The sequence below is a fragment of the Thalassophryne amazonica genome, chromosome 7 (assembly GCF_902500255.1).
Source record: "Thalassophryne amazonica chromosome 7, fThaAma1.1, whole genome shotgun sequence".
NCBI classification, from domain to species: Eukaryota; Metazoa; Chordata; class Actinopteri; order Batrachoidiformes; family Batrachoididae; genus Thalassophryne; species Thalassophryne amazonica.
Window position 1 is genome coordinate 34,276,986 of NC_047109.1, and position 27,012 is coordinate 34,303,997.

At 41.9% G+C, this 27,012-nt stretch overlaps 1 protein-coding gene and 1 long non-coding RNA gene across 2 annotated transcripts in view; one reads left to right on the forward strand and one right to left on the reverse strand.

Annotated features, from left to right (window-relative positions):
* Positions 1 to 892: 892 nt before the first annotated feature.
* pafah1b3 overlaps positions 893 to 27,012 on the reverse strand; it is a 69,331-nt gene continuing 43,211 nt past the window's right edge. The window contains exons 3-6 of the mRNA XM_034173989.1: positions 11,483 to 11,572; positions 11,226 to 11,342; positions 10,932 to 11,054; positions 893 to 1,924 (exon numbers count right to left, since the gene is read on the reverse strand). Coding sequence (XP_034029880.1) covers positions 1,664 to 1,924; positions 10,932 to 11,054; positions 11,226 to 11,342; positions 11,483 to 11,572 — 591 coding nt within the window. The 3' untranslated portion in view covers positions 893 to 1,663. The remainder of the gene's footprint in view (positions 1,925 to 10,931; positions 11,055 to 11,225; positions 11,343 to 11,482; positions 11,573 to 27,012) is intronic.
* LOC117513762 lies at positions 2,310 to 13,443 on the forward strand. Its single transcript, XR_004561707.1, has 3 exons — positions 2,310 to 2,611; positions 13,313 to 13,318; positions 13,433 to 13,443. It is a non-coding gene; the product is annotated as an uncharacterized LOC117513762 (long non-coding RNA).

The following is a 27,012-nucleotide window of genomic DNA, read 5'->3' on the forward strand; positions in this document are numbered from 1 at the left end:
CACACCTGTCACAGTGGAGCTGAATTGAACTAATGAAGTTGTGGCTGCAGTGTAGACTTTTAGCTTTAATTTGTGGTGTTTCTGAGAACTGTCTGCTCCAGAGATTTACCATACGGCACCATACTGTTTGTATTATACAAATAATGAATGTTTCGAGTTCAATGGAATATTTCATGAGGTGAAAGCTCCTTTTGGTGGGAGCAAGCAGCAGCTGTAGTCAGAGTCCCTCACAGATATCCTGACTTCTCACCCTGTCCCAGAGTGTAAGTCCAGATGTGCAACTGTTTGAGTTCAACAGTTTGACCTTTAAGGGGTTGACTGACATGGTTACCAAGTACAACAGTTATGTAACCAAACAGAAAGTTAATATGACTTCATATCAGTGTGTATTAGTAATGACAGAGAGAGAGGTGATAATCTAGATGTTAAGCATTGGGTTTAAGAGCAGAGGATCCTCAGTTCAAACTTCTGCCAAACTAGAAAAACACTAAAGGCCCTCAGGCAAATGCCTTAATCCCCTAGTTTCACCCGGTGTGCAGTCAAGCACCTTGCATTGGCGTGTGTGTGTGTGTGTGTGAGGCATCACTGCAAAGCACTTTGAGCTTGTGATTCAGATGGAAAAGTCTTAATATCCCCAATATGTATGCATATTTACCTAAACTTGTGATCTTGACTATTTTTAACACAAACGATCCCTTCATATGCCATACCAACCACTGAGCGTGGGTGTAAAAACGGTTATTCTCTAGTGGATGTTGTTTATGTACTCACAAGAAATATTCTCTGGAAGCCTTAAAAAAAAAAAAAAAAAAAAAATGTATTGTGTAACTGACAACTGATATGTCACCAAATCAACACACTGTTCTGGCCTACAAGGAAAAGACAAGAACCATCATGTTTTCATGTTTAATATATCCTTCTTTCACTTACAGAATGAGCCGCTGTCACAAAATTGTTGTACACCATAATCCTTTTTTAAGAGCTTCACGTGCCTTTCTGTCATCTTCAAATGTTCTGAGTTACAAATACATCCATTCATTGTAGTAAACTGCCTTTCGCGAAAACATTCATGCAATAGGTGAAGCAAAATGTACAAAGACAATAATGAAATCCAAATGTTACATAATAATAAGTATAACATAACAGTAAACTTACAGCTGGTTTATAAAACAAAACTCAATGGTCATTTGAAAGCACAAGCTCAGATCAGAGGGGACAAAGCTACAAACACATGAATGAAACTCAGTGAAAATAAGAAAGCAATATGTTTACATTTGATATATTTTTTATAAGTCTCAATTTTCCAACAGCTTGACAGAAAACTGATTTTAAGTGAAATTGTATAAATGTTTTTAAAAGCTGGAAAAACTGTCCATGTAGTAAAGCAAAATGACCTGGATAACATAATCAAGCACCATGAAAGCAGTTGTTGCTGAATGTGGCTGTTTAAAGGACTCTCAATATCAAAATACTGTGACAATCCAAAAGCGCAGGGTTACTAACGTGGAACAAAATGGGGCTTCAGCTCTCTACAGCACAGCACATTCATTTTCTGACGGAAAGGTTTGTGTTCCCGTTATCCATCATCCCCCAACCATGCGACACTCTCCACCAACACACACACGACCAGACCGCTGCAGTAGTGTTACCGTGTCCATGCTGCTCAGTTCTCACCAGGCTTGTCGAGCATGGATTTGAGATGGTCATGCAGGGTTTCGCACACAGACTGGTAGCCCCGAGGGGTCAGGTGAAGGTAATCATACATGTCCTGATGGGAGATGCTACCATCTGAGAGGACAAAGCCAGGGTCCACGTTGAGGAAAGAAGCATGAGGGAGGGCTGATACAGCCTCCTTCACCAGTTTGTTCACGCTGTCATTTCTCTCTCGCAGAGGGTTGGGCATTTTACCTCTGGGCAGTAGACCCTAGGAAGCACACATGGATGCATTTGTCAAAACTGTCAATGAATCACACCCTCCGCAGCAAAGTATGCCATTCAGATCAGAAATTTACATAAATCTTGGACAAATATCTCACTCAAAAGTCAATTTTCTCAAAGTCCACACGTGACATCTGATCATCTTATCTGCACGTTAATACAGTTAGAATGTCTCTTTTATTTCCATATAAAATATTTAAAATTATTAAGAGATTTCCGGTAGTATTCAGTTTGTCAAGCATTTCAGTGGATCAAAGTTTTACACTGGTCAAGACGACTGCCTCCTTAAAACAGTAAGTTTCCCAAAACTGATGGAATTACTTTTGAACACATTCTGAAGAACAAAGTGAGATAAATCTGGGCATGGGGGGTTGTATTGAAGGACCTACATGCAGAACAGGAGTGCTCCGAGAGCAAAATATCCCCCACTGGCAAATGCTGCTTTGGTACAAGTGCTTGCCACATTTTGATAACAGTTCAAGGAATTGCACCAAGTTTCCCAAAATTCATCCTAAAAATGTGACAGATGATTTCAGAATGCAGGCACCAACTCATGCAACTGGCAGTGTCTAGATCTGTTATTCAAGGTGGGCCATAATTCAGGTAAAATAAGCCCAACTGGAACAATATGAAAATATGCATATTACGAACCTATAACAAGGACTTGTACCAAGTAGGGCTGCCACAAACAACTATTTTGATAGTCGACTAGTCCTAGTCAACGATTATTACGACTAGTCGGATCATACGTAATTTCCTAAATTTAAGGCCTGCAGCATTTTCCAAGTAACATCAGGGGATGAAAACATTTCCAAATCAGTGACTATTTCTTAGACTCCATTTGCATCAATCATTCAGAAATACAAACAGTGTGTAGTAAATCTGTCTCAGGTAGGCAGTTCTCAAAAACTAAATGTCCATGCTGGAAGGAGACAAATGAGGGAAGCCACCAAGACACAACTCTGGAAGAACTTTTGGCTTCTGTGAGTGGAGAAACTGGGAATAGTGCAACATTTTTATTTTTATCATTTTACATATAGTCCCAACTTTTTCTGATTTGTGGTTGTTTTTGTTGCATTTCTGAAATTACAGAACTGCTATAAAGAAAAGTGTTAACATTTTATTGTTTTAAAACTGTGTGGAGCAAATGCAAACACCAAACTCTTATAAACAAGGAAAAAATGCACGGACATGTGCAAGCAAACTTTGATATAAGCTGAACAGAACAATGCAGGCTGATTTGACTCTCCATATTTTTTGTATTAATAAATCAGAATAAAATAGGTAACTCACTTTCAAATGAATAAAACATATAGCTGCAGCTTATAATAACTTTGAAAAATAACAAAAATCAGCAGCTTGTATTTTTATTCTGACTCCAGTTCATTTTAGTGTGATGAAGTCATTTTTTTTCTCCTCATCAGTCACGTTTTGTGCTTGAACACTACATTAAGCTCAGGGTTGAAGAAATACATACCTTTGGAAAATAACAGCCGTTAAAGTTCAGAGTTCTCACCTGCTTTTTGTGATCTGTACCTCTGAACATCACTGCACAGCTTCTCCACAGCAGGGTTTTTATTTTTAACCCATGTATGCATAATTTTTGCTCAGTTCATTTATATAGTCTCATTTTTAAAGATATTTTTAAGAACATTTAACTGTTTATTTCATCTCATGATCTCATAAATTCAGTATACAAGGTGCACATGGTGTGAACAGGACGGTTTTGTTTTTTTTGGGGGGGGGGGGGGGGGTGTTTGTTTTTTAACATGTTCACTCGGGTTAAAATCCTCTCTCTCTGCTCCGTGCTCGCTGTCTCATTTGGACTGATGGTTCTCAGCAGTATATAACGTCTCGTGCCTCCAGAATTTCCCTCCCTCGCAGTTTGCAGCCAGTTGACTCCACGTGCGCACGCACACGCACACAGCTCCGTCGGTAAACTGCGCATTTTACATGGCTTTGAACAAGACGGCCACTATTGTAACTGGCCGTCTTTCCTAAAATTTGAACGTCCAAATGACGGCAGTGATTGCAGCCGAAAATAAAACAGTATACCATTTCTTCCTGTGATGTCATGCTGTGTATATAACGCACAATGGAACCGGTGTTGCAGACCAAATAGTCCCCCCCCCCCCAAAAAAAAAATTGGTCCGCCCTGCCTCCACTGCGCATGCGTCATTTGGGACCACAGCAGCTCGTCTGAGAAGGACTCTCTTCACCCAAAGCAATCAAAGGGAATAATGTGATTGTTAACCATCAGATGACAAAGTAAAACCTCTTAAATCATTCTAAAGTCAGTTTTAAGCAGAAATGAGGCGATAATCGTCAGTCACTACTGACGCTTTGAAATGACGGAGGCTCGTGCTGCTGCTGCACTTTGATCGTTTTCTTTTATGATGAAATAATGCTGAATTTATGTGGTAATGATTGTTCTACAAAAGCTTCAGATATCTGTGCTGAGATAGATGATGACTGGAGTGCAGTTTTAAGCAGAAACGAGGTAATCAGTTGATGCACAGAAATGACGCATGCACAGTGAAGGTAGGGCGGACCGTTCAGTCTGCAATAACTATGTCCCGATAAGTGGTCAAATCTCGCGGGGTTCAAACGAGACTGCAGTGCCCTATGACTCCTAAAAGTGTGAGAGAATCTGACTTCAGAAAGCTTATACCCTATTTGGGACGGGCCGAGAGGCAGAAATCGCCACAACATAATTCCCCTTCAGGACTTCAGCCAGCGGCAGAGAACAAGTGCTTTCCTGCATTTAAGAACACGGGGGGTGGGGGGTGGGTGACTAAAAACAAATTAACCTAGTCAAGGCATCCGGCACAAAATTTTGTATCTTTGGAAGCACTGCAAAAAAATTCAAGGTAACACAAACAAACAGTCTATTGTACAGACATTTAAGAATCTTGGGAAAATACAGAGTTGATGCACATCATTCAAGAAGGAGGTGTAAATGAACACCCAGGGATGAATGAACTTCAGTTCTAAAGGTCTAACAAAAGACAACAACGGAACTGATGGAGTTCTTTATGGTCCATGGCCATTTGACTGACAAAAGTGCCTCACCCACCACTGACGAGAAGTCATCACAACACAGCAGTGGTGTGATCAGAGCAGGGGGAAGTGTACCAAAATCTCTCTTAAATAGGGAGTATGTTACATATTTTCATCATTATGGCACAGTATTGACAATGATTGTGAACAAATGATGCTTTTGCAGGCCTCAGCTAAAGAGAAAGAATATCTGTCATCACTTTAATCCTAACCATAGCTTGGTGGATTCCAGGTGATGTCTGCTGAGCTTTGTGTTCTACTTGTGATGGCTTGTTGCTGTACTGTGCTCTCCCAACATGCCTAGTTAGGGTGGTCACTATTTTGAATATTAAAAAAAGTGCATTGCGGCACATCAGCTGTCTTCTATATCCTCAACCTCAGGTTATGAAGTATAACCGCTTGTTGCTGCAAATTTTCCGATTTTTCCAGACAGCAGTCCGATCAACTGAACCAAACACATTGTGAATATCAACAGAGGCTGTCGATATCAAATCAAATCAATTTTATTTATATAGCGCTAAATCACAACAAACAGTTGCCCCAAGGCACTTTATATTGTAAGGCAAAAGCCATACAATAATTACAGAAAAACCCCAACGGTCAAAACGACCCCCTGTGAGCAAGCACTTGGCGACAGTGGGAAGGAAAAACTCCCTTTTAACAGGAAGAAACCTCCAGCAGAACCAGGCTCAGGGGGGGCAGTCTTCTGCTGGGACTGGACTGGTGTGAATATGTGTGCTTGATTTTAATGAGTCCTCCTAAACCTGAGATGTGATCCAGCCAGACTGTCTACAACTATCAGAGAAACAGTCATATCTCGAAGCCTGTCCAGATTCAGATCAGATGGCAGTCTGAGGAAAATGTACTGTACATTCAGCATTGGATGGGTTTCAATTCTAATTATGACCACCAGGGGACCGAGTTAAATCCTCATCCAAGCCATATTTTGACAGAGTTCCTATATCAAGGTGAAACTTGGTACACCAGCTCTCTTCAATAAGACGTGGAACAAGTTCAACATGTGAAACATTTTGACTCTCATTCTGGCGACCAGGGAGATGAGGCTCTGAAATCTAGTGTACATGACAATACCACAAGTACTTCATGGGCCGTAATGGAACTCGCCACCTTGCTAACACCTTGCATTAGTTTGATGTTGGACTTGCTGATGCAGGTTAAGGTAAGCATTGCCCTTATTTTGCAAAAATAATAATAATGAATAAATAAATAAATACATATGCCTCTTCAGGAACCATCTCCTTATCATGGTGGAGAGGTTTGTGTGCCCCTATGAACCTGAGAGCTGTGCTGTCTGGAGCCTGTGTGCTCCTGGTAGTGTCTCCCATGGCAAATTGGTCTCAGGCAAGAGGCCAGATTAGGAATAGTTCACAAGACACCGTGACAGAACAAGACAAAGGAAATGTGACCCGGCCAGGAGGAAGCCCAGGCCCCCGTCTGGAGCCAGGCCTGGATGGATGGCCCGTCAGCGAGCACCTGGGGCTTGCCACGGAGCCCAGTCGGGCTCAGCTTGAAAACAATACGTGGACCTTCCATCTCCACCCTGTGGGCTCACCACCCGCAGGGGGAACTGCTGGTGTCGGGTGCACTGTCCCTTGGGTAGCAGTGAAAGTCGAGGGCCTCGGCGGACCAGACCTGGACAGCAGGGGCTAGATCTGGGGGTGAGGAATGTCACCTTGCTGTGGGGGAAGGAGACGGAGCTTGTGCAGAAGGTGGAGCAATACCAGTTAGATCTGGTGGGCCTCGCCTCCACAACCAGTCTCCTTGATAGGGGTTGGACCTTATTCTCCTCTGAAGTTGCCAAGGGTGTGAGGCACCGGGCGGGTGTGGAAATACTCACAAGTCCCCTGCTGAGCGCCGCTATGTTGGAGTTTACCTCGGTAGATGAGAGGGTCACCTCCCTGTGCCTTCGGGTGGCAGGGGGGAAAATCTGACTGTTGTTTGTGTGTATACGCCGTACAGCAATTTGGAGTATTCGGCCTTCTTGGAGTCCCTGAATGGAGTCCTGTATGGGGCTCCAGTGGGGGACTCCATTGTTCTGCTGGGGGACTTCAACGCACACGTGGGCAATGACAGAGACACCTGGAGAGGCGTGACCGGGAAGAACAGCATCCCCAATCTAAACTCGAATGGTCATTTGTTATTGGACTTCTGTGCTAGTCATGAACTGTCCATAACGAACACCATGTTCGAACATAAGGACGCTCTTAAGTGTGCATAGTACCTAGGTCGAAGATTGATGATGAATTTTGTGATCGTATCATCTGATCTGAGACCGCATGTTCTGGACACTTGGGTGAAGAGAGGGGAAGAGCTATCAAATGATCATCATCTGGTGGTGAGTTGGATCAGAGGGACCAGCTCTTCACTCTCACAAGGATCCTGGAGGGTGCCTGGGAGTATGCCCATCCAGTCTACATGTGTTTTGTGGACTTGGAGAAGGCGTATGTTCGGGTACCCCTGGAGATACTGTGGGAGGTGCTGCAGGAGTATGGAGTGAGGGGTCCCTTCTCACGGCCATGCAATTCTGTACTCACAAAGCAAGAGCTGTGTTCTGGTGCTGGGCAGTAAGCTGGACTTGTTTCAGGTGGGGATTGGCCTCCACCAGGGCTGCACTTTGTCACCAATCCTGTTTGTGATATTTGTGGAGAGGATATCGAATTGTAGTCGGGGGAAGGAGGGTTTCCAGTTTGGTTGGCTCAGGGTCTCATCACTGCTTTCTGCAGATGATGTGGTTCTGTTGGCTTCATCAGCGTGTAACCTCCAACACTCACTGGATCGGTTCGCAGCTGCATATGAAGCAGCTGGGATTAGGATCAGCACCTCTAAATCTGAGGCCATGGTTCTCAGCAGGAAACCGATGGATTGCCTGCTCTGGGTAGGGAATGAGGTCTTGCCCCAAGTGACGGAGTTCAAGTACCTCAGAGTCTTGTTCACGAGTGAGGGGACAATGGAGTGTGAGATTGGCCAGAGAATTGGCGCATCAGGGGTGGTATTGCATTCGCTCTGCTGTACTGTTGTAACGAAAAGGGAGCTGAGCCAAAAGGCGAAGCTCTCAATCTACTGGTCAAACTTCATTCCTACTCTCACCTGTGGTCATGAGGATTGGGTCATGACCGAAAGAACTAGATCACGTGTACAAGCGACCCGATCCCGGATAAGCGGTTGAAGATGAGTGATGAAATAAATATGACAATTTAACAGAGTTCATACAATGTATCAAATTGGGGATAATTGAGTTTGAAGCACATAACCAAGATGTATGCAAATGTATGACAAACTGTAAATCATCAGCCCATACAGGAGCTGTTTGTCACTCCAAAAAGTCATATTAGTTGAGTTTCCATTACAGATTTGCACAAACATTTAGCGAGATTTTCACAATGCTGACAAAGCAGAATAGTGAAATGACAGCATTTCTATGTATTAACTGATGACTAATATGACTGCTGGGTTCAGTGTTCTCACAATAACTGTTTTCTAGAAAGGCTTTTGTGAGAACTTTAAATCCAAAGTCATGGCGACAGAATGGTAAGTCCTGCTAAATATTGCCTTTTTTCTAGGGCTGAAACGATTAACCGAGTAATTCGAATAATTCGATTACAAAAAATGTCTGAGGCAAAGAATTTGCCTCGAAGCTTCATTTAAAGCTGTAGTACATATGCCAGGCCTGTGGGTGGCACTGAAATGCTCCCACAAAAAAATGAGAAGAAGATCGTAGAGCATGCCCAAAACTAATGTAAGCACTAATCAATGTAGCAGGCGATGCTACAAGTTTACAAAGCCACATGCTGAGTAAAATAAAGCCTTTTAAGAGAAAGGGTCTGTGTTGATCATCTGAAATGGACTTATGCGTTTAAAGTGAAGCAGTGTGTTTATATATTTTTTTTTAAAACTGGCTGCTCTCCACCTCCGCAGATGAAGCGAAAGGAAGCGCACTTAAAATGAATGTTTAACTATTCAAAAAAATGCCTATATTCAGACTTGATAAGAGTTTTTAATCAACAGGCTGTAGAGTTAATTTATCAGTGCAGCTGTTGTGGAAATGTTGCACTCCGCAGCCGTTTTTTCAAAGGCTTTGTTATTTGTCAAGTATCCACAGAAAACAAGGAATTTGACTTTGGTTTGAGCTGCTCTGTACGGCATGTAGCAATATACACTAAACACTGAATAAATCACAGCAATAAAAAGTACAAATGAAATGTGCAATAAGAAAGAAAAAAAAAAATGTCCTGTCCGCAGACTGAAGATTTCACAGAGCGCCTGGGCTTATGGTTTGGCAAAGCTCCAAACTCTTAATAATGTGAAAAAATAAATAATTACCTGGGAAAACAGAGAGAGAGGGAACATCCTAAACTAAAAATCTGCATGATGGCACAGTGACATTGTGCCATTGCTTAAGGAGAGCCCTGCCACTACTGATATTGTTTAAAAAATACAAAAGTACTTTTTTATCCGATTAATCAATAAAATAATCGATAGAATACTCCAAAAATATTCGATAGCTGCAGCCCTACTTTTTTCATTTTTTTTTCTGTAATAAAAAAAAAAATCCAATAATCTCATAATGCCATATGTCATGTCATTCAAGTCTATTTTCAATTCGCTTCTTTAATTTGCACAATCTGGAAACTAATAGAGTCTCGCCTAGTATTAAGAATTCAACAGATTGAACTTGATACTTATCATTTATAGTGTTTTCATACGTGTATATGTTCATCCAATTAAGCAAAAAACCTTCCCACATGTTAAGCATTTATAATACAACCAAATTTCCTTCACAGCTCATTGTTCTGTATTCTTTCTACAAAACTGATTTAGGTATTGATTTCAGTGTTGATATTTTTTAAAGTATCCAACCAGAACTCCTCATAACGGAGACAAACAGTAGGTGTCTGCATCAGATACCCCAACAAAATAAAGTTTCTCCTTTCTTACATGAAAAAGTAACTATTCTACAATAAAGTAGTTTGACATTCTTCCAGATGTAATTACATACAGTCCCAAACGAGTGTGTGCCACCTTGCAAAGACATCTCATTTTTGGACATTTATGTCTGCAGTTATTTTCACCGGTGAGGACTGGAGCACTGATATACTCTGCCTACAGACCTAACTGCTTTGTCACGCCAACAGTCCAAAACCACACCTACACTCCTGTTGACACTTACCGTGCCTTATGGACAAGATCCCAAGTACCTCATACCAATCCTTGAATGAGCAATCTACTGGTTCGAAGACATCATCAGGACTACTCATTCACAAAATGTAGCAGAGTACTGAGGCCATTACAAGGGACACTCTCTGTCCCTCAACACCACCCCTTGAAAATCTGCCTACTCTTAGGAGTTTTGTATACCCCAGTAAACCATTAAATAAGTGTTGTCAAGGACACTTATGCTAATATGGTCCACCAAGGGTAGTGACCCAAAATAAGTGGCAAGAATAAGCATGATTTGTAATTAGGGATTGGCTAAAACATAATTTATTCACCTCACATTGAATGCGGAAACCAGTGACATGTTCCTGGAACCTAACCTGTGGTGGAGCTTTCTTGACAGACAACCTGCTTCTATGGGATCTGGTCAGATTCAGCCCAAAATGGTGATATATAGTCACCATTACGCAGGGACCATCACCCACATGGTTGGACATACCAGATGCAAAGCAGTTCATTTGGCAGGTTGAAGCAAAGGCCAATGGTGCAATGACCCTGATGAAAAACAAATCAGCACTGCACTGTATAAAACTTTGTTTGCACTTTGTTTATCCAGGCTGTAAGTGCCAACAGCTGTGATGGAACTACAAGGAAGATATAACTGTTGACGTTTGGTTCAGAGAGCCTCATTTATCAATTTCAACTAACATGAGGGTAAGATATGCCATTTCTTTAAGGAATGTGTTTTGAAAACCTACAAGTACAAGCGTGTGGGCATTGGGGAGCTTGTTCTTGATGATTTGGACGATAGCCATAATGCCTCCACAGATCTGTTCAGAGGTGTGACCGTAATTGTTGTTGCCTACCCACAGCACCACAACCTGGAACAACAAAAGACAAAGGTATGAAAAAAAAATCTACCAATCACATTTATAGGTTTATTTCAACAGGGTTTTGGATTACAGTATGACCTGAACAAAAAGAAAGGTGGCTCAGTGTATTGTGCCTGTTAGCAGGCCTGTTCATGTCCTCTGATTTACAGTAATTCTAACCTTGGGACTGATATAATCCAATTCTCCATTGCCAAGTCTCCACAGTACATGTTGCGTTGAATCACCGCCTATCCCAAAGTTTAGGGAATGTAGAGGAGAGAAGAGGTTCCGCCAAACCTAAAGACAAAGCAAAAAACAAAAACAAAAAAACTAACTAAACATACTGAAAAAACACTGCTGTCCAGACATTTACAAGAACAAGACAAGTTCTTCAACAATGTACACAGAAACAGACACAGAAATATGTAATGTTTTACCCCAAACTCGTGCATAAGTTGGATCAGAGAGTCTCCCACAAACAAGACGTCAGGTTCTTTGCCTTTGCTCTCTGACACAAAACGGTTGTGCTATACAGAGGAAAAGAAAGAATGAATGAACATTCGTACAGTATTTTCACAGACAGGTTTCCAGGTCAATGACATCTACTTGCAACTCTAAAAGCATGTCAGAGGAATAAAAAAAAAGCTTTATACAGTGAAACAATTTCATGTGATTTCTTTATTGCATATAAACGCACATTGCTACACATATGTATACACATGTCCGTATGTATACAGTGGGGTAAAAAAGTATTTAGTCGGTCCCTGATTGTGCAAGTTCTCCTACTTAGAAAGATAGAGAGGTTTGTAATTTTCAACATAGGTACACTTTAATTGTGAGAGACAAAATAAGAAAAAAAAAAAAAATCCAGAAAATCACATTGTAGGATTTTTAAAGAATTTATTTGTAAATTATGGTGGAAAATAAGCATCAAGATTTCTGGCTCTCACAGACCTGTAGCTTCTTCTTTAAGAAGCTCTTCTGTCCTCCACCTGTTACCTGTATTAATGGCATCTGTTGGAACTCGTTATCTGTACAAAAGACACCTGTCCACAGCCTCAAACAGTCAGACTCCAAACAACCATGGCCAAGGACCAAAAAAGCTGTGAAGGACACCAGCAAGAAAACTGTAGATGTGCACCAGGCTGGGAAGAGTGAATCTACAATAGTCAAGCAGGTTGGTGTGAATAAATCAATTGTGGGAGCAATTGTAACAAAATGGAAGACATACAAGACCACTGATAATCTCCTCGATCTGGGGTTCCACGCAAGATGCCATCCCGTGGGGTCAAATGATCATGGGGAACGGTGAACAAAAATCCCAGAACTACACGGAGGAACCTGATGAATGACCTGCAGAGAGCTGGGACCAAAGTAACAAAGGCTACACATACGCAGAGAGGGACTCAAATCCTGCAGTGTCAGGCGTGTCCCCATGCTTAAGTCAGTACACGTCCAGGCCCGTCTGAAGTTTGCCAGAGAGCATATAAATGATCCAGAAGAGGATTGGGAGAACATCATGTGGTCAGATGAAACCAAAAATAGAACATTTGGTAAAACTCAACTTGTCATGTTTGGAGGAAGAAGATTGGTGAGTTGCATCCCAAGGACACCATACCTACTGTGAAGCATGGAGGTGGAAACATCATGCTTTGGGGCTGTTTTCTGCAAAGTGGACAGGACACTGATCCGTGTTAGGGAAGAATGAACAGGGCCATGTATCGTGAGATTTAAGCCAAAACCCTCCTTCCTTCAGTGAGAGCATGGAAGATGCAACGTGGCTGGGTCTTCCAGCATGACAATGATGCCAAACACACCGCTCAGGCAACGAAGGAGTGGCTCCGTAAAAAGCATTTCAAGGTCTTGCAGTGGCCAAGCCAGTCTCCAGACCTCAACCCCATAGAAAATTTGCAGAGGGAGTTGAAAGTCTGTCTTGCCCAGCAACAGCCCCAAAACGTCACTGCTCTAGAAGAGATCTGCATGGAGAAATGGGCCAAAATACGTACCAGCTACAGTGTGTGCAAACCTGGTGAAGACTTACAGGAAACGTTTGACCTCTGTCATTGCCAACAAAGATTATGTTACAAAGTACTGAGTTGAACTTTTGTAACTGACCAAATACTTATTTTCCACTATAATTTACAAATAAATTCTTTAAAAATCCTACAATGTGATTTCCTGGAATTTTTTTCATCATTTTGTCTGTCATAGTTGAAGTGTACCTATGATGAAATTACAGACCTCTCTCATCTTTCTAAGTAGGCGAGGTTTCTGTGTAGGCTCTCAGTTGTCCAGGTGGTTTCCATAGTAGAGAAGCTTGAATCTTCGACTGGATTGGGTTGCTTGACGCGAGGACGTTTCGCTTCAAATCGCAGAAGCTTCCTCAGCTAAAATTCTTGCTCTGGTAGTCTGACTTCTATCTGACCCTTGTAGAGAAGAAAAACAGAAGCCACACAAGCTGGAGTTTTAAACCTAACCAGACCCCTCCTACCGAGAGGCAGACTGCTATTGGCTAGTGACTAAAGAATTGCTTTAATTAGCACTTATTGTGCTCTTGTTAGCACCCTCCTGATGACAGTGTTCGTCAGGAAAACTGTAACGAACACTACATAGGTGAGACTAAGCAACCGTTACACAAAAGGCTATACCAGCACCGCAGAGAGGGCGCCAGTGGACCTCAGTCTGCAGTTCATCTCCACCTTAAAGACACGAACCACACGTTTGAGGACAAATAAGTTAAAATCTTAGCCAGAGAGAAGAAATGGGTTGAGAGAGGGGTGAAGGAGGCATTCTATGTCAAACAGTTGAAACCCAGCCTTAACCGGGGAGGGGTGTCTGAGACACGCTTTGTCCCGTTTACAATGGGGTACTCAGATCAAAGCAGTTTCAGTCTTTTGTTCATGGTAATGAGTCATTCACATCATCAGTAGAGGCGTCAGTCCTATCACTAGGAGGGACAGCTACCCTGTCATCAGGAGGGTCAAGCAACCCAGTCCAGTCGAAGATTCAAGCTTCTCTACTATAAGTAGGAGAACTTGCACAATCAGGGACTGACTAAATACTTTTTTACCCACTGTACATATCTTTCTCTCTCTCTGGAGAGAGAGAGAGAGTGAGAGAGCGACAGTGGCAGGGAGAGTGAACGTGCTGTCTTTTGTATTTTCATCAGGACCTGCCATTCCTTTTTTCTGGATTTTGAAAGGAATCAAAATTTATGAATTGAAACATGTAATCCAGGTTCTTCTGATTATGGGATTAATGAAATGCATCATGGACAGTTGGCTATTACTGGTGACTGCATTGGTAATAATGGATGAGCCTTTTAGTGATCTGATGACCACAATATTCTAATCTTTTGCATTTACATGTACTACTGTTCTTCTGTTCTTCCAACCAGACTTCGGATGGCAATCGAACCACACTCATACGGCATTTGAAGTTCATTCTGCATTCCTACTGCATTCTAGGTATTCCTACTGTGTTCTAACTACATTTGAATTGCATTCGAAAACTAATACACGAAGAATGTGCAAGAATCATTTGAAGCGAGTTTGGCCCACATTTTAAGTATTCGAATGGCATTCTTACACAGCTGTCGGAATATGTCCCTCACAATAGGCCTCATGTATCAACGTTGCGTACGGCCATATTTGAGCGTATATGGGGTGTACGCCAAAACAGCTGCGCTACTTGGCATTTATCAATGTGGTCGTTGGCGTACGCTGCACTGAAAATATACACCAGGTCGAGAGGTGGCGTAAATTATACACCAAAATGAACCAGTGCTGGAATCCACATAAAAATGAAGATGATCAACATGATAAACAGTGCCATTATACAAATCAATGCATATGTTACATAAATAACACTTTCCTGATTATACTACATAATAATCAATACAAATCCCGCCTTTGCGGGATTGTTATGGAGCATGATCCGTGGCCACAGTGTTACTGCAAAGAAAGCGCTGCTCGCCTTTTTCTCCAGACTTCGAGCCTAGAGCCAGAGCAGTGCTGAGCTTAACTTCATGTGGTGTGATCGTTGTAGACTATGAAATTGATAATAACTGTAGTTTCATCATTCCCTTAATTCGCCCATGCTGCAACCAGGTTTTTTGACACAGAGGCCCGATCTGTGAAATACTGGTCAGTCACTATTAATAATTTCTTATGTGTCCGACCTCGTTCGTTGATCGTTAAAATTAATTAGTTAGTTCTAAATGCCATCAGAATTATTTATAGGAAAACATTCTATTTTTTATTTCTCAAACAAATGTTTGGGCCTGAAACAGTTTGGTATTATTTCCTACTAAGGTCTGAACTTTGAGAGTGTTTACACACGAGAGAAAAGTGAGAAAATGTTCATGCCTGACTGAGAAAGTGTATAAACTGTGTAGTGAGGGGTTTTACAGCTTTGAAACGTCTATAATAATTGTAAAAAAATAACACTGACTACGTTGCGGTTTCGCGTATTACGGGCTATTTTTAGAACGTAACTCCAGCGATAAATGAGGGACCACTGTAACACCTTTATTGATTATATACTACAAAACAATTGATACGGCAGCCGCTTTTGACGCTCTATTGGCACGCGTCGTGATTGGTGGAGTTCTTTTTCATTGCCGTCTTTCCGGCTTCCATGTCGTAAAATGAGGGTGTGTCTGAAGCGGAGTCCGAATATTTATGGGCGTGTTTATTATAATTACGATCGTTTCCACCTGCCACATTTATCAAGATCACGTCAGGCGTACGCCAGAAATGCGCAGGTGCGCACTGCTTGATACATGTCATGCCGACTTTGGTGTATTTCAACTTTACGCCGTAAATTTACGCCACAAGTGCGCAACATTGATACATGAGGCCCAATGTGCCTGAGCTCATTTTGTTCCAGAGGTAAGCCTTCTGTACATATCCATACTCTTGTTCTTCTAATACACTGGGGAGGTGATGGTTTAGTGGTTAAGGTGTTGGGCTTGAGTCCAGAAGATCATTGGTTCAAATCCTCCCGCCTGACTGGAAAATCACTAGGGCCCTTGGCAAGGCCTTTAATCCCCAATTACTTCTGGTGTGGCAGTGAGCATCTTGTATGGCAGCACCCTGGCATCGGGGTGAAATGTGAGGCATAATTGTAAAAGCGCTTTGAGCATCTGATGCAGATGGAAAAGCGCTATATAAATGCAGGCCATTTACCATTTGTTAAGAAATGGGAATCATAAAAGGACAACGAACACAACTTACACGTACTGTGCCCAAATAGTGCGGAGCTGGAAAGTATTCACAACACGTCATTTTTTCCACGTTTTGTTATGTTACAGCCTTATTCCAAAATGGCCACCAAAATTCTACACACAATACCCATAATGACAATGTGAAAAAGGTTATTTGTTTGTTTTTTTTGGTTTTAGGTTTTTTGCAAATTTATTAAAAATAATAATAAAAAACCTAGGAAATGACATGTACATGAGTATTCACAACCTTTCCATGAAGGTCAAAATTGGAGCTCAGGTGAACCCTGTTTTTCACTGATCATCCTTCAGATGTTTTTACGGTTTAATTGGAGTCCACCAGGGGTAAATTCAGTTGATTGGACATGATTTGGAAAGGCCACACGCCTGTGCCCACAGTAGACAGTGCATGTCAGAGCACAAACCAAGCATGAAATCAAAGGAATTGTCTGTAAACCTCTGAGACAAAATTGTGAGGCACAAATCTGAGGAGGGAGTACAGAAACATTTCTGCTGCTTTGAAGGTCCCAATGAGCACAGTGGCCTCCATCATCAGATCCACCAGGACTCTTCCAAGAGCTGACTGTCCGTCTAAACTGAGCAATCAGGGGAGAAGGGCCTTAGGAAGAGAATTTTAGAAATATTTACATTGAGAAACCTGATTTACTTTTGTATTTGAAATGCCATAAACAAATTAAATTGCATGAAATACCAAGGGCTGAATACTTTTGCAAGCCACTGTATATTCATATTATTTATTTATTTTGCAAAAACCTCAAAAAAAACGTTTTCACATTGCCATTTTGGGGTATTGTGTGTGTACAGTTTTGAGGAAAAAAATAAGTTTCATCCATTCTAGAATAAGGCTGTAACATAAAAAATGTGGAAAAAGTGCAGTGGCTGTGAATACTTTGAGATGCAATGTATCTAATTAAAATCAAATTTCACTATTGACTGACAAAATAATATACAGAAAGTTACCAGATCTGATTTCAGTGACCGTCTGTCATCTAACCCACGCTTGTTGCTATAAGGTATAACACGGCAGCTCCAGAGTTGTGACTCATGGAATATGGATTATAACCAAATTGGTGAGTTTATATGTATTAATGTAAATTATATTTTTAACTTTATATATCATAAAACAACAGGAGGTAGGCTGCTGGGTGACAGTTTAATCAGCCAAATGAGCCAATACAAAAAATGTACAAACACAGAAAGTCCAAACCAAATGTGCACAGCTGTCATGTCCAGAAACAGCCACACAAATGCAGTTGGGCAATTAAAGGATTAACAAAGGCAAATGATGTGGACAAACTGAGAAGAGCAGCAGCTGAAACACTACAATGTAAATACATGTGCACAAGACTCATGCGTGACACCACGTGCAGTGTGTTTCAGGCATGAGGTGTCATCTGTGCGGTCCGTCAGATTTTTTTTTTTTTGGAAATGATTTAACAGGTTATAGTTTTGGGCTTGTGAGTTGTTTTTACTTTTGCTCCTGTTCTCCAGCTGTGGGAAGCAGAAAAAAAAAGAGGAGAGCCACCAGCTCTGACTGCGTAAGCTCACAGGCTTACGTGGCATAAAATAGTCACAGATGTAACAAAACAGTCAGAATCCATTCTGAGTGTTCAGACAAAAACAGATTTGACAAAATGAGATTTGAATTGCATTTCATATTACACAAATATGCACATAAATCAGATTTTTACTGGCAGTCTGAACAAGGCCTTTGATACACCAGAACAATTCCAAAAGCAACTTTGTTTATTCCTATGTAATATAACCACAGACGTGTCTGCTACTTGTTGGATGGTCAGTGGATGCTGGCTGGATAATGGAAAATTACAAACAGTTGTGGTTCAGGGCTACATTAGTTTGTCGTCACTTGCTGAAACACGGGGCACGCTGTGTGTTCGTCTCTGCGCTCTGCCTTCATCATTTCTTCTGCTGCTCCTGTTAGGGGTTGTCACAGCAGATCATTCGTTTCCATCTCACCGTGTCCTCTGTAACTTCCTCTGTCACACCAACCACCTGCATGTCCTCCATCACCACATCCATACCCCTCCTCCTGCCTGGTGGCTCTATCCTCATCCCTTCTCCATATATAACCTGGGACCCTCCTCTGCACATGTACAAACCATCTCAATCTCGCTTCTCTGATTTTGTCTCCAAATCGTCCCAACTGAGCTGTCCCTCTGATATGTTTATTCCTAATCCTGTCCATCCTCGTCACTCCCAAAGAAAATTGCAACATCTTCAGCTCTGCCACCTCCAGCTTATCTTACTACTGTCTTGTAAACTTTCCCCTTCACTCTTGTTTATATTCTTCAGTCACAAATCACTCCTGACACCTTTCTCCACGCTGTCTGCACTCTCCTTCCCCTCTCTACCACACTCAACATTACTTTGGACAGATGACTCAAAGTATTTAAACTCATCTACTTTCACCACTTCAACTCCTTGTAATTGCACTATTCGACTGAGCTCCCTCTCTTTCACACACAAGTACTCAGTCTGCTTCTACTGAATTACATTTCCTTTCTCATCCAGGGCAATTCCGGCGTCACTGACGTTACGAATTTTCGGACATTTAGCCCTATAGCTCCCAAGTTCCTCTACTTAGATTCTAGAGTTTTACAGTAAGAGACAATTTACCTTTACTTATTCTCACTGTATTACAAATTGATCACTGTTCCCACTGTGCTTAGTGCCAGGGCAGAAAAAGAGTGTGTTTACATTACATTACGAAAAAAGGACATCATGAAAAATTAAGCAACTTTATTCAAAGTTTCTCCTCAAACTATTGATGAGTTCAAACCAAGTATGATATTCATTTATACCCAACATACTGTAGAAGAATTTTTAGGTCCTTATTTGAACTATGATGAACTATCAAGTGTCCTGATCTGAACTGTATGTCCTCTGGCTGAACTAGCAGGTGTTCAACCCAAAAAAAAGGGGCTCTATTAGTCATTCGGTCTGTCAGGGGCTTTCCAAGGCCTTTTAGGTGCTTTCCCGCAGGCCATGTGCAGGGGGCCTCAGGCCAGCTGCACCTGTGGCCGAAGGTCTTTTAAAAAAATCAGTTGTAAATCCTTCAAGTTTTAATGGGAGCGTTTGTCACATTGAAATAATGGCCTAACACCTGCTTAGGGTTCACTAGAGGACGCTTCCAATAGAAAACCATGTTTTGGGAATAAAATAAATAAAAAAGTCGAAGGAGGAGCGATGCCCGCGGGTCTCCAATAAATAGATGAGCGCGGTCGTCACATATTCAGTCTCTCTAGAGGACTCAGTTTGTATAAGCTCTGTGTCGAAGGCTTAAATAAACTTAAAAACTCTGTGCATTTTATCTTGCTTAAGGCTGAATTATTCCAAAGTGTTGTGTCCTTTCCTTTTCTAGCAAATCACTTGCAATTAGTTTATGTTAGCTAAAAGAAGTCATCCTGAGACGACCAAAAGAAGGACCACGACAGAAACTTGGCGAGCCAGCTTCAGGAGGGTCCAGGGGCATTCCGGCAGCCTGGGACGGTCCAGTTCATCCCTCCAGACCGTAAATAACAGTGATCACGACTAAAAGGTAAGCAGAAACCTTTTATAACTTCTGCACGATCTGGAGGAGTGAGTCGGGATTTCCGCCCAAGTTGACAGGTGATATTTTTAATTGCCTCTTACCCAAAAGAACCTGGACTAAGAAAATTGATAAGAGACTAAAAAAGATAAGATTGAAAAGTTATCAGGCCTTGTAGATAAAATGCTCAGAAGGTGTGTGTGTTCCCGGGAAAAAGAATGTCTGTGTGAGTGAAAGGTCAGGAATGTTCATGAACTCTGGTGCGGAAAAGAGTGCATGGAGAAATAACCTGGATGCTTGGGGAATAATTGGTGTTGAAATTCGTTACTAACGTGCCGGCTGATAGCATGCGCTGTAGGGGTTAATTTAGGGGAGTATACTGACAAATAGGTACAAGGTAATACAAGGTTATTTAAGAAAAAGGAGACTGAAGTGAAATAAGTGAGAAAAAGAGTTTAACAGAGAATACGTGCAGAGGAAGCACAAGATAAGCGCCTGAGGGGGCGCAGTAGAAATACCGTACGTGTTAAAGAGATTTAAAGAGAAAAGTGCAAAGAGCACAGCTGGCAGTAAGTAAAAAGAGCTCAATAAAGGACGTCATTTTTTAAGAAAAGAGAAAAACTATATAAAAAAAAATAAATAAATAATAAATAGAGAGTTAGTGCAGAATACATGAGAATTAATGAAGCAGAAAATAGTGCAGTAAGGCACCAAGGATACGCACGCGAGGCGCGGTAAGGCGTAGAAGTAATGAAATATTGTACGCTCAAAGAGGGCTTGTTAAAAAATAATATATGAGTTGCTGGCAGCGCCGGAGAAGCTGTCTAACGTGAAGAAGAGATACATACTTAAACAGAACACATTGGTGTTAAGTGATTAAAAAGGTTGTTTAAAGCCGCGGAGTGAAAAGTGGCAGAAGTCTAGATAGAGATATAGAAATTTGTTTTAAAATAATTTTTGTGTATAAAGCTTTTGAAGATTGTTGAGTGGGAGAGCGGAGAGTAAGCGGGGAGTTACAGGCAAGCTGTGAGGGCTTGCAGGCTGGCTGACATACAAGATAATGTGAAAGAGAGGAGGAGGTGTTTAGACCCAACAGAAGGACTTGGGAGGTGCACGACAGGCAAAGAGGAAAAGTGAGAAACAGAGACAGTGGGGAAAAAAGACAGGAGAAGAGACTGCTATGTAAATACAGAGAAGGTAGATATTACTTCAAAGAAAGAAAACTTGAAGGAAAAATAGAAAGTCGGGAGCAAAGACATTAGGAAGTGTTAGGGTTGTAAGAGGATTAAATAAATAAAGTTGGTTATAAATCAAAGAGTTAAAGCTTAGATTATAGTGAAAAAGCTGACAGACTGATCAATGCTTGGGACAGTCATTGATGGGAGACTTAAGTGATGATGAAATAATACTCCCAGAACATTACTTGACTGACAGAGACATCGAAACCCTGAATCGGACACATTTTGGCTGGAAAGGACCTATTTTGACAGGGTAGGAGCAGAACATTGGCAGGACGAACAAGAGATCAATCAGAAATTATGGCAGAATTACTAAGGTAATCAATCTGAAGCAAAAGAAAGAACAATTCCCTCTAATTAATTGGGAGCTGCTGATAAGGACGTCTGTGGCATCAGGGTTTAACCCCGTGGCTGGAGCTGCTTTGTGCTGATCCTAATAAAGAAATTAGCATACCATTAAATCATTTAATAACACTGCCAACCGATCCAGGTGAAGAACTGTTTCCTAGGTTGACTCTGACTGTGGTCTCAAGGAAGGTTCGGTGGGAAACAGGTAAATTTTCATATTTAGTTAAAGAAAAAGAAGACGGGCATAACAGTTGGAAATTTAATCCTTTTAAGGGTTTAAAATACAAAACAGGTGTTACAGCCGGCAAGTTATTGGTCTGGATCAGGACAGCCCCTGAGGGACTACCAGAGCACCATAGAAACACCTCACATAGCGTTTGTCAGGGTTACATGGGTAACTCTCAAGGTCAAGGTCGGGAAAGTACCCCGCTAGACTTAGTACTAAGAAAATATCCAGGAAAACGCACTAAGGCCAACCAATGTATGAGAAAGTGGCACAAAAGGTCACATGGGGGCAGGCAATGGCCTTTGGAGGGATCATTTGATCCGGTGATGTGTGAAGCAGTTGCGGTAGAAATACAGAAAAAAGAAATTAAAGATCAGCAGAAGAACGTGAATAACAACAAAAAACGCACTGAAGAAAAATAAGTCTTGGCCTTGTTCAAGCAGGAAGCACAAAGGCTACAGCAGAAAAGAGAAAAAAAATGGCAGAGGAAAAATCCAAAGAGACCAAAACCAGTGCACCGAGCTGGGAAGCAGAGCCACCCCCATACAAACGTCATGATATGGGAAAGACAGCTGGACAGTTTGTATTAGGCACTCGTGAAGAGGACCAAGGCATGGATGTGGAGGGCAAATTCACACTGACACTAAAAGCTTGAGAGCCACAAGGAGACAGGTCCTCGATCTGTCAAATGGATCATACAAGGTCTCCAAGTCCAGAAGTAAGTGGTTTCCCATGACGACCAGTAGGGGGAGCCACATATAACAGTAACACTGAAGTAGAAGAAGATAGAGAGAAAGACCTGAAGTCTCCACCTGCGCCCCGAGGTCCACTGAAAACCGTCCCCTCCCACCATAAGTCAGCCAACTGGACCTTCTCAGGCTATAAAGGTTCCAAAGAGTGGCACAAGAGCTTCTGTGACACACTGGATCTAGCCAGAAAAGATAATGAAGAACTAGCTGAGCAACTTCGGCTAGCGGAGGAAAGAATACAAAGACATAGGGACGCCGAGGAAAGAAGAATATTACAACAATCGACGCCCAATCGAGGGAATCACATTATAGAGCCGCCCACCCGGAAGATTTCTGGTGAGGTCGTCATTGAGCGTGCAAGAGAAGCCCGACTCAGGCAAAGACAACAATGTGTAGCCAAAAATATAAGGGCTTTAGAACAGGATATAACCAACTGGATGGACCGCCTGGAACCAGTCAGTTGCACTCGGTCTGGAAGACAGTATGGAGCCACCACAGAAGAAGAGGAGGACGAAGACCTCATATGCCCATTGGTGGTCAGAAATGGTCATCATGTGTATACCCCATGGAGCTGGACAGACATGGTGGGGCTGGCCAACAGGCGGCCAGACATCACCCAAGGAGCTGGGAGATGGATAACTGCCTTAGAAGAAGGCACTGCTGGGGTAACCTTGTCTTTAGGTGACATAAAAGCCTTGTTAATGCATGTAATGGGAAAACATGACACTGAAGAATTAGCAGGAAAGGTTGGACTAACACAGATGATGGGCACTAATCAACATGATGAAGTCCCCTTTAATCGCTACAGAAACTCCATGTGGGAAGGACTGAGAAGAAAGTACCCTGAGGTCTTGGATCCCTCTAAATTGGATGATGAGGAGTGGACACCTGAAGAGTGCCCAAAGAAGTTCCTGCACCGATTCCAGAAGAGATGGGCTGGAGGAAACAGGAAATGCATGGAACCATTCTCCAGCAACTGAAATCCTGTTTAAAATAACTGTAAAAAAAGGCTCTACCAGATGAGGTTCAGAAAGCCCTAGATGGAGTCGTGGGACTATCGAAAATGAATTGGGCTTTATACTCTGAGCATATTTGTCACCATCTTGAAATCTACAAGAAAGAAAAACAAAAAGAAGAAGATGCAGCAAAATCCCTGACGAAAAAAATTGGTGCAGATGCAGTTGGGAGAACTAACCAAAGGCAAGAAAGAAAAAACAAAGACCCAGGCACCAATGATGACCCCTGTTCCTTCTGAGCCGGCAAGCACAGGCCCTATGGCAAACACTGCTGCCACCATACAGGCACCTGTGGTAACAGCCACACAGAGCCCCCAAGGAGCAGCAGGAAGCACTCCTACAGGAGAAGTCTCAGCACCAGTGGAGCATCACTATCACTACCATAGCACTGGCACACCCGAAATGGACCCACCTACAGTCATGGGTGGAGAGGAGAGTCACGGAACTTTCAAGGTCAAAGAGGAGGGTGGCGAAGAGGATCTCACCAACCTTCATTTGGAAGCAGATTCCAAAACTCAGCTCCCAGGAACAGTCAAGCGGGACCGCCTAGGGACCAACACCCCCAATAGGGGATCAACCCTCTAATGAGTGTTGGGCTGTGGACAACCTGGACATCGAATGAGAAATTATCCAGCCCGACCTTGGGTTGGACCCTCTGCCTATTGGCAATAGGGGGCCTAGAGAAGACGAGGGGGAAACGGTGGCATTGGCTATTTCTATGATACCTAAGGAAGAGCCAACCGTCACCGTTAATATACAAAACAGAGATTTCCCTTTCATGGTGGATACAGGGGCAACAACTCTTGCATAGGGAAAATGGGCGCTCATCTCCCCCTCTCTGGGTCTGTAATTAAGACCATCGGCTTCTCTGGGAAAACTCAAATAATACCTTTTACACACCCACTTCCTGTAACAATTGCAGGAAAAACAATTGAAGCACCCGTTATACTCACAAATACACCTGTGAATTTGCTGGGAAGAGACATTTTATGTAAGCTACAAACCCAGATAGTGTGTACCCATCAAGGACTGCAAATACACTTTCCTGACGAAGCACTCACCAACATTATGGTGCTTATAGACATGGAAAACAAGGTCCGACCTGTGCAACCCATGGTATACTGGCTGAAGTTACAATCAGAAAATTCAAATCTCCAACTGGAATGGCAAAAATGGAAGCCCTGAGCAGAACAACACTATGCAGCAGTATATACACCTAGTTACCTTTACATGTCACCCTGATGTTCGATGCCAAACAAGAACAGACTGACTATGCATGCTGCTGGGATGCATTGATGAATCAACAGCTGTTTCACATAACCACCACAGAAATTTATTTAGGCCCCCAAGGGGCCGCAGCTTCTGTCAAGCTAACTTCAGCTGAACAACAATGATATCAAGTGCCGAATGCCATGCCTCATGTGACCCTTTTAGTCTCAGAAAAGTACGAATCCATGACCTAGGTCCAATGGTAAAGACAGCCTCAGAAGTTGAAGAATGGCAAAACATGGAAAGTCCACAAGTACATCTGTCAAAAGACCAGCAGTTTATACGAATTAACTTAAAAGTAAATGATGAGGCTATAGCTCAAAAAGTGGAGCTCAATCCTAGACCAGAGGGACAGATGGTGTTATCGGCCCAACAAGAGAAATTGTTAGAGCAAATACCACCAGTGGTGTGGTCCAAAAGCAAAACAGATGTAGGACTAGTAAACAGCCTTACCAGTAAAAATAAAAGTAAAACCGGGAGCAAAACTGCCTCACCAAAGGCAGTATCCATTAAAACCTCAGGCTATTGAAGGCATAAAACCAGTAATTAAGGGACTAATGGCAGCTGGAGTTTTAATAAAAACTGCAAGCCCCTGCAATACTCCTATCTATCCTATCCCTAAAAACAATACCAAAGAGTATCGGCTGGTACATGATCTGCGTCCTATCAATGCAATAATAGAAATGGATGCACCTATAGTACCTGATCCGCATACTATACTATCAAGCATCCCTGCTGGAGCAAAATGGTACACAGTAATAGATCTGTGTTCAGCCTATTTCAGTGTGCCTGTGCACCCAGACTCACAACATTTGTTTGCATTCACATTTCTGGGACAACAGCTAACGTATACACGGCTACCTCAGGGACTGAACCTGTCCCCAGCCATCTTTAACAAAGTCCTGGCTGAAGATTTACAACACCTTGACATACCCAGTACATTGATGCAATATATGGATGATCTCCTTATTGCATCAGAGACTCAAGAACAGTGTGAAAAAGATTCATTAATTGTATTGCATGCATTGGCAGATGGAGGTCATAAAGTAAGTAAGGACAAATTGCAGTTCTGCAAACAACAAGTAGAATACTTGGGAAGACAGTTGTGTGGGACCATGCAATGTATAGCCCCAAGCCAAGTGAAGGCTATAATCAAGGCTCCCAAACCCCAAACAGTGGGACAGATGCTTCATTCCTTGGGATGGCAGGGTACAGTCGGCCGTGGATTTGTGATTATGCTATAAAAACTATGCTCGAACTTTCTCTCTCTGAACTCTTCTGCATCAGTGGCTGACTCTAGATAGCTTGGTCCTGAGTCGGCCACTGATGCACGATAGAAAGTTTTGGATGACAAGGTAAGCCCATCAATAGCCTAACAATTGAATAATCTATTGTCTAATAAAATTGGATCTCTTGTCACTACAGATGTAGCCTAATCAATCTAATTGTGTGTTGAGACAGTTGCAAATGTCTGATGTGCAATATATGTAGGGTCAAGGTAATTCAAAGGGCATGTCACACATTATTTAATATCCTGGATAGCAAGTATTCATGATCGTAAGTCTATCTGAACACATGCACTAAAAATATGTGGTCGCTGATGTGTTTTATTACTAATATTAGTGACGGAGAAACCAAAGCATTTTGAACCACTGAATCAATATGACGCAATTGTGTTTTGAAGCATTTGATACAATTATATATGGCAACATCTGCTGGCCAACATTTAACATAGCACTTACGATGAAACAGGCACTGTTATGTGTTAAATAATAAAGGTTCTATGTGCATCTTGAAATTTTTCACTATATTTTCATTTAAAGACATTAATAATATACTTGAGTTACAATGTGATTGTGCCATAAAATACTGTATGTAATAGAGATATAAATTGTGAAATGCTTGTGCAACTAGCGACTGCTGGAACCACAGGTGTACAAAATGAAGGGGATTTGGGTCTTCAAATGTTTTTATTTAAAAACAAGATAATTTCAGCGGTGTTAGGCTTGAGTCTGTTACTCGACAAGACTCACACGGCACAGAAGTTGGCAGCATATGAAGACAGATTTTGTCCAGCTTGTAAAGAGTTGGATAAACACACTGTTAAACAGAACACTCCATTTTAATACAATAATTAAGTTAATGTAACTCAAACTTTGAAAAAGTTATAGTCACTCATTTCCATTAAATATAAATAACTCAAAAATGAATTGTTGTCATAACAACCCAGTTCTTTTTAAGTGCATTTAAAGTTTTGAGGCATTTAAGTGTTGGTGATGTATTCCTAATTCGTTCCATTCACTCATTTTAATTGTGTTTATGTAAC